Raw genomic sequence first — 8,255 nt, forward strand, 5'->3', positions numbered from 1 at the left:
CCCCCACCTGTCTCTGTCTCTGTCTCTCTCTCTGCCTGCCTCCCCCACCTTCCCACTTTCTCTCTCCTCATTCACTCTTCCTGAAACACAGACCACAGTGTAGCCGATGGAGCAGAGACTTGATGACACAATTTGTTTTCTATTAGCTGATGGATAATTTCATGTTAAGGAGGAGATTGTGTACTCAACTTGACTCATTTAACATCGACCACAGTGCATTTAAAATGGGGACTACATTTTGCACAAGGCCAGTCCCTGCTGTGTATAGAAGTGACTGTGTCTTCAGGTGCAGCTGCTACACATGCTGGTAAAAGCCCCTTAACAGTGTTTCATAAATTATATGAGGCACCATTTTTATTTTGGGGAAGCAGAGTCAATGCTACAGGGAGCAGGGGGATGTACACAGCATTTGCACCAGTCTAAGATCTTTATTAAGCAATTCATCAGGCATGCCAAAGCATGTTATAAATCTGCACAGAAGATGAGAGATGCACGGGACACGCGAATGCTAACCACACACTCCACTCTGTGTATGAACACAGAGTACACCAGAATCTGTTTCATCAGAAATCAATGATCTGTGACCCCCACCCCTGTTCTGATCTTGTTATGGGCAGACAGAGCAAAGGAAGCACAGTGCACTGAAGTGTACCTGCCTTCTAGGAAAGCAAATTCAAATTGGTGGAGAAAGTATTGCTAGAGCAATGTTTTCTAGACTTGGAAAGCGTAATATTCTAATTGAGAAAAGTAATGACTGCTACAAAAAATGAATTTTCTCTGTGTGTCTCTGTCACACCCCACCCCACCCTCTGTGTGTGTGTGTGTGTATGTGTGTGTGTGTGTGTGCCAGATGTGTGGGTATATAAATAAATGGCTCTATGGTTTAACTAATGGATCCTCCATTCCCAAGTGTTGAAGGTTAAACATGATTTAGGTTTCAGATATTAAGTTTCAGGACAGTTTTTAACATGCCCCTTGATCAAATCTCTTATTTATATGACAGCAAGAATGAAAGATTTGTTTATACATGTGCATTAGAAAAGTTAGACTGTATTCTGTATTGATCCTGGGTAACAGGGAGAGCTAAAGAAAGAAAGGGAGAGGGAGAGGGAAAAAAGAGGCTCCTTTGAATATGTATTTGACTTAGCTTGGTAGTCTTGAATTGTTTGATTCAGCTCAGTGTGCTTATGGGATTAAATGTGTGTGTGTGCGTGTTTGTGTGTGTGTGTGTCTGTGTGTGTGTGACAGAGAAAGAGAGAGAGAGAGAGAGAGAGGAAGAGAGAGAGAGAGAGAGAGAGAGAGAGAGAGAGAGAAAGAGAGAATAGGAGGAAAAGAGAGAGAAAGAAGACACCAAAAGAATCAAACTGTGTGTATGCTTAAATTAAACAATCGCTGTATAATATACTCATTCCTAGCTCAGTAACATTGGGAAAAAATTACACAAGCGATGCCAAGCCATAGCTAATAATTCTTCAGTTTATAAACCTTACAGTGTGTGTGACTGGGTTCGTGCTAATTATGAATCCAGGAATCAGGAATTAACTTAATCCTTTAACATGAAGACAGAGAATACACATTTATCTCTTGTCCTAAAATATCTAAGCAGCCCTATAATATTCAGTTCATTCCTCTAGTATACAATCAAATCAGCATCACTGTTGACAAAACTATTCAGATCTGAGACTCAAGTCACCATACACACTGATCCCCTGCCTTTAGGAAAGGCTCTCTCTCTTGGAATTCTCCTCAACCCACACTGCAGCCTCTCGGGACCAGGAACTAAGAGCATCTAGCGTCTACTCTCCAGAGGTCTGAGGAAACACGCAGCTGCTGCCTCCCCTGCATCCCACCTCTGTAATGTCCTCTTCACAAAGGCTTGAGCACAGTGGTAGTGTGAGCACAGGGGACTTCTCCAGGGAGCGCAAAGAAAGGCCTCCCACCTCCCTTCTGCTCCGCATTGGTTTGGTTGAACCAAGGTATTTAAGAGAGAAATACTTCTTTACATAATAATGTTCCCCTGTCTTCTGTCTCATGGTTGGTTCTGGCTTCCAGCAGTCACTAATAACACATTAGGCAAGTATCACTGAAAGACATCTGTGATTTGATGGCATTTTCACTTTCTTAAGGTCACATGTCTCTCTGCCGATACCAAGATACTATGAGAAGCAAATATGGTAACTCAAGCCGTACTTGGTTTTTCTTTCTTATCTCAATGTCTCTGAGTTGAGGCATATTTCATCTGTTGGGCTTAGATGGTAAGATATTGACATAAATTCTCATTCCCTAATTAACTTACTTATTTATATGAAAATATTTAGCTTATCTGCATCTCGATTTTTAACTACTCTATTAGCCTCTTTTCCCCTTCTCCTAAATATTTCACCTTCAAGAGGAGACACAAGTATATGAAATAATGAGATTAATTGTAATCAATTAAGCTTCTTAATCATTTTTCCTAAATACAAACTCTGCTACCAAAGCCAAATTTTAATATTAGAAAACTGTGGAATTTTTACATGATCATTCCCCAAGTTTAACCTACTCTGCTTTCTATTTCTGCCACAAATCAGAGAACTAACATTTTGTTAAAAATCATGCTTACAGCTTCAGGTCTTTAGGTAAGCACGGGAGAGGAGGGCTACATCTGGGATTCCATCGAGATCCTATTTAAAGTCAGGAGCGCCTTCTGATAGGGGACCTCTTTACACTCATCTTGTGGGGACAGGGCAGTCTCCTCTGGGTTCTCACAGCTGTTCACCATGGCAACTGTGCTGAAGGACCTCCTCCTGGTGTTGGTGTCAGAGGTGCAGGATCCTCGGGCAGGGGATGTTTTCTCCAAGTTGTTGAGTTGTTGGTCCTTCCAGTCCAGTTGTTTGGCACTGCAAAAAGGGGCATAGACTTCCACACTTCCTTCAAACTGCAAGCAGTTCACCTTGTAGTACTTTCTCTTCACTTCCAAAACGTCATGAAACCTATGGCCCCAGAGAATTTCTCTGGGGACATAGGAACTTCTGGACTGGTGGGATGTCCCAGTAGAATCACCAGTATAAATAAATGTCACCAGAATCTCAAAATTATCTTTGGCCACTGCCTTGCGATCAAGGGCATACAGAGGGCTCTCATGGTCAATTTCATGGACAATAGTCACTGGAGTTACCAGGATTATCTGATCGTTGACGAGTTTGAGGTCTTTAAAGGCCATCGTCATCCGTCCTTCACTGTCTTCTGAATAGCGCAGAAGCTGGGCTCTCACTGTGCCCTCCACCACATGGTTTGGTCGGAAGTCACCGATGCGCCACATGAGACAAAGCTTACCATCTCTCATACCAATAAGCGCGAAATAGCTGAAGCGGATGGTCTGGGCTCTCTTCCGGGCTGTTGCCATCTTTGCCAAAGCTGCTCCAATGATGAAGGTGTTTATGATGCAGCTTAGGATGGACTGAAGGATTACTGTCAGCACGGCTACAGAGCACTCTTCTGTAACACAACGGTAACCGTACCCTATGGTGGTTTGGGTCTCAAGGGAGAATAAAAATGCTGCCGTAAATGAATGCACGTTGTCAACACAAGGGGTGATATCTGGATCACTTAATAGGTCTCCGTGATGAAAGGCTATGAGCCAAAATATGGAGCCAAATATCAACCAGGAGAGAATGTAAGACAAAGAAAATATTACAAACATATGGCGCCACTTGGTATCCACGAGAGTGGTGAAAATATCAACCATGTAGCTTCCCCATTCTCCAAAAATGTGTTTAAAGTACACATTACAGCTGCCATCTTTGTGGAGCAGGCGTCTCCTTGCCCTTCGCTTCTCGGCTATGGCATGCTCTGGAGAATAGCCTGGATATTTGGAGTCCACATTGACAATCCGGTAGCTACTTCCGTAATAGCTCATTCTTGGTCCTTTAGGGCATCCAGAGGAGTTTGCTGTCAGTTACAAGTTCCAGGTATATTCGAACTTTTACTTTTTAAAAGATTTTTCTGTTAAAGCCTAAAAGTACAGAGAAAAAGAGAAAGACAATTAAACACCATTTTAGCTTCAGATTCCAATTTCCATCTTAGCAGTCTGACAAATTGGGAGCAATTTTCTGCTATCTAAAGTAGCGAAGACTTCATTTGAACCATGGAGACATTCAGTATTGATTCAACATTTTGGTCGAGAAAGCAGCTCAGTTATTAAAAGGACCGAAACATCCAATTAGAGAAAATAAGATTTTTATGTTTGCATAGTGTTTGAGTAAACACTATGATGACTCCAAATTGTACCTTGCAGTCCTTTCTCACCAGATAGAGAGAATAGTAGGTTTATATTGACACATTTTTTTTTGCATGAGGAAACAAAGAAATCTATATATAATATACAGGGATGAAGCAGGATTTAGTTACCAGATTTTCAATTACTAAATCCAGAACAATAAACAGTTTCTACCTTTCGCATAAAATGGTATGGTTACCCTGGTTCCTGGAGTAGGCAGCCTCTCGCTGTGGCTTCTTCTTTGTCCCACTTGGGTTTTTCCTTCTTGTCTACTTCCCCAAACAGAAGAGAACTAATACTAACATCTACTTCAGATTAAACTCCTTTACTCCTAGCTCCGCCCTTAACCTTGATTGGAAAGGAAAGGCTTTCTTAACCCCAGAGGAGTTCAAACCATTCCCAGGTAGGCTCTAGGGTAGGTGTAATGTTGCCTGTGCCTTTTGTCTCCCAGCCTCTGTCCATCCTACCAACTTTTTTGATTTTTGACACCCACAGCTCTTCTCTTTCCCCTGAATAGAAACAGAAATGTTGCCAAAGTTGCTAAGTTCATTTCACTCTTAACGGGGGCATCCTGCCAGTGACTAGAGCCCCTCACCCCCTTAGTTCAGAGTGTTTTCTCTGATGCATGTACAACCTTCCTTAGACAAAATCTAGCTGGTAAGCCGAGCGTACACGTCTCATGTCAGGGCATCCATGCCTAAGGATACTCAAGTCTGAAAGTGAACGTTAAAAATGTGATTGTTAAAAAAAAAAATGTCCTCTGCTTTTTCTGGATAATAAAATCAGCACATTTAATGGTTCAGTAGTTACTGGAATATGGCATTGATGTGGTGCACCTGTGCCAGGCTGAAGCAAGGGGGTGCAGGCAGAAACAGGCCGTGAGATCGGACCATTCCAATCTCAGCCACATGGAAACGAATATTATAAAAGACTACTCTCTAAAGCTCATTTGGGGATTGATCACTTTAGATCAACTCCCTTCCCTGCTGCAGAAGAAAGAGTTAACATCTCCCCAGCCAGAAAGAATCATTTTCTCCCTCTCTCTCTCTCCAGGGATCAGAGCCACTTTACAAAGAACTCTTTGTCTAGGGGACCACTCACAAGGATGGACTGTGCTTATGGCCAAAAGCAACCCTGTAAAGCATCCTCTCTCTCTCTCTCTCTCTCTCTCTCTCTCTCTCTCTCTCTCTCTCTCTCTCTCTCTCCCTCCCTCCCTCCCTGCCTCACTGCCTGTGCTAAGAAAAGATGTTTCATTTCAAGATAGGACCTACATCCCCCAAAGTGCTTATAGAAAGTTTCTGCCCAAACATTCTTTGTAGTATCAGTTCATTGGTCATCAGAGGTATTTACCGAATTAAATGTTTAATGTCTCCAAAACAGAAGTCCTATGGTGTTGCCCATTCTTTCCTCTATACTGACTATAGAAGGTAAGAGTCTAGGATAAATTGTACTAAGAATCAGATGGGTTCAAACTAAAGAACAGATGCAGAGGTAGAGTTATTTTCTTGCTAAATGTTTCAACCAAGAAAGTTTCTTAAGGATAACTGCCCAACACCAGGGGAGGCTGAGAGTTTAAAAAAATAAAAAGTTTACAAATCAAGAGCTACTGCTACTGTGTAGCTGCCAAAAGGGAGAGAAAGAGTTTTGCCTGAAATGGTGTTCAGTTGGCATCCAATTTGGATTCCAGTGGTGCTAGGAACTATTATAAACAAGCTACTTTTAAAACACCTTCCAAAACAGGATAATCAGTGGATTAATTTGCAATTAATACAAGTTATAAGCGAGCAAATTTGAGTATGTGGAAAATTTGTTGCTGACTACTGTTATGAATGTCAGAGATTCAAGTTACGACTGAGAATACTGCCCCAAATTCTCTAGGTCTTTGATAGGGTTGCTCATTGCAACTACACTGTTCAACATATCCAGAGATGCGGGCATTCAGATTCTGTGTAGGTCCTCAGTCTTTCTTTAAAGATTTTTGGCCCTTTAAACATGTCAGTGAGACATGTTCTGAAACAAGTCTCTGCCATCTAAAATGATGAATTATAGCAAAGACAGGCCAACCTCATTCAGTCTTGTGCAGCCCTCATCTCAGCCTACACAATAAATAAATGGGTTGATGGAGGGTCCATTGTCAAGAGGGCTAAACAAAACAAATATGTATTTATCTCCTGGTAAGTGTGTAGTGTTAACTTGAGAACTTTTTCAGCTGCTTGCCAATAACCATCAGAGGAGTGTGCTTGTGGGTTCATGGGGATTCTGTGTTTAATGTGTGTTTCTTAGGATGAAGATGGAGCCTTTAAAACTGCCAGAATGCTCACTAGATAGGATGCCTCAAAGGTGCTTTCCACCAAGACTGGACTACTTACCTGGATCCCTGGCATACACAGAATAGAGGGGAATACTGACTTCTGTAAGTTGTCCTCTAACCTCCACATAGCACACAGCACAGGCACACAAATAAATGTAACAAATAAATTTGTATTGTTTCAATGTTCTTGTAATCATCTTGCCACCACAAATCCCATCCAGAGAAAGGAGTTGGAATCTCCCAACTTCAGCATCTGCCCGCCCTGCATGTTAACCTCTAGAAAGAAAGCTAGATGGCAGAAAATTATAAAAAGATGGACTATAAAGGTCAAAGGCAGATGCTGAATGAAGAGAAGACCCTTTTCCCATGTGGTGATTAACAGAGGCAGCAAGGGCATCATGACTCTCTCTATGGCTGGGATTGAAACAAAGGGGTCCATTTACAATCACAATGGTGGATGCTTAAAATAGTATCAGCCTTTACTAAAACATCCAAAGGTTGTGGGTGGCAAGGCAAATCAGAGGGGAAGAGCACTGGTTACTCTTTCAGGGAAACCTGCTTCGATTCCCAGCACCATATTGTGACTCTCTTCTCTAAGCCCAGTTCTGTGTCTGCTTTTGGACAAGATCACCAGAAAGACACATGGTGCCCAGATACACATGCAGGAAATATACTTACACATGGAACAGAAGAAATCCATCCAAAGGTATTCAGAAAACTACTAAGAGGTACTCCACCATATTTTGTTTTGTGGAGATAGATAAGGGTGGGTGGGTGGAGAGAAGACAGACAATTGGAGAGACCAATCTTCTTCCAGAGAGCCACTTCTCTGATATCTTGCTAATTATATTGAGTAGACATTGAAAAAAAATATTTTAATCCCTTTGACTACTGGACTCTGCTTTTAGATTTCTGCTTTGTATAGATTCAAGTTGGGGGCAACTTTTACCAATTCAGTGCATTTTGAATGGGCAGTAGATATGGCAGGGGATATTTAGAAAAAAAAAACAACACATGAACACCCCCATATTTGTGTTTCTCCACACATAAAATTAAAACATTTTCTCCTCTACTCAGCCATATCCTCCCATATTTAACTGCTTGCGAAGTAAAGCCCTTTCACAGTTAGGTCTTCAAAAGTAAGTTTTCCCCAGCAGGTTGAGTGTACAGCACAAAGAGACTTTGCCACCTTGTACCATATCGATGCTAAAATGCAATCTTGCTTCTACCATCCTCTTTGCATAAACACATTCATTATCTGTCTTGCATAATTCATCATACACCACAAAAATGCCCTAAAATATTTTGGTGAGATCCAATTATTGAAGCCAGTGGCTTCTGAGGTTAACAAACACGTTCTTCCCCTGCATAATGGATCTGAGGCCGTTGACACTTAAGTCATCAGTAATCAAATTACTCTCCTGGCAACCATTAAAGAGATAAGTTTTGAGGGAAATGTGAGAGTTGGTAGAGCAGTGAAGAGAAAGGATGGCTTCATTCCGATGGAAACTCATTGCTTTGAAAATAGCCTCTTTTGTGTAGCAAAGGGGGCAAGGCAGGGTTGTGAATAACACACTCAGTGGGAGAAGTTGTAGGGCTGGCTCTGGCTGAAGGAAGAAGAGAGAGGTGGGGTTGAATTTGACCTCAAATTATAGGAGGACTTTTGCTAGTTTGTTCAAAACCTTT

At 41.7% G+C, this 8,255-nt stretch overlaps 1 protein-coding gene across 1 annotated transcript; it reads right to left on the reverse strand.

Annotated features, from left to right (window-relative positions):
- Positions 1 to 420: 420 nt before the first annotated feature.
- Positions 421 to 4,517, reverse strand: Kcnj16 (potassium inwardly rectifying channel subfamily J member 16). The gene is made up of 2 exons (XM_052197327.1): positions 4,433 to 4,517; positions 421 to 3,994 (listed from the first exon to the last, which is right to left on the reverse strand). Exon 2 carries the CDS (start codon positions 3,896 to 3,898, stop codon positions 2,639 to 2,641), a length of 1,260 nt encoding a protein of 419 aa, XP_052053287.1. The 5' UTR covers positions 3,899 to 3,994; positions 4,433 to 4,517; the 3' UTR covers positions 421 to 2,638.
- Positions 4,518 to 8,255: the final 3,738 nt, after the last annotated feature.

The sequence above is a fragment of the Apodemus sylvaticus genome, chromosome 10 (assembly GCF_947179515.1).
Source record: "Apodemus sylvaticus chromosome 10, mApoSyl1.1, whole genome shotgun sequence".
NCBI classification, from domain to species: domain Eukaryota; kingdom Metazoa; phylum Chordata; class Mammalia; order Rodentia; family Muridae; genus Apodemus; species Apodemus sylvaticus.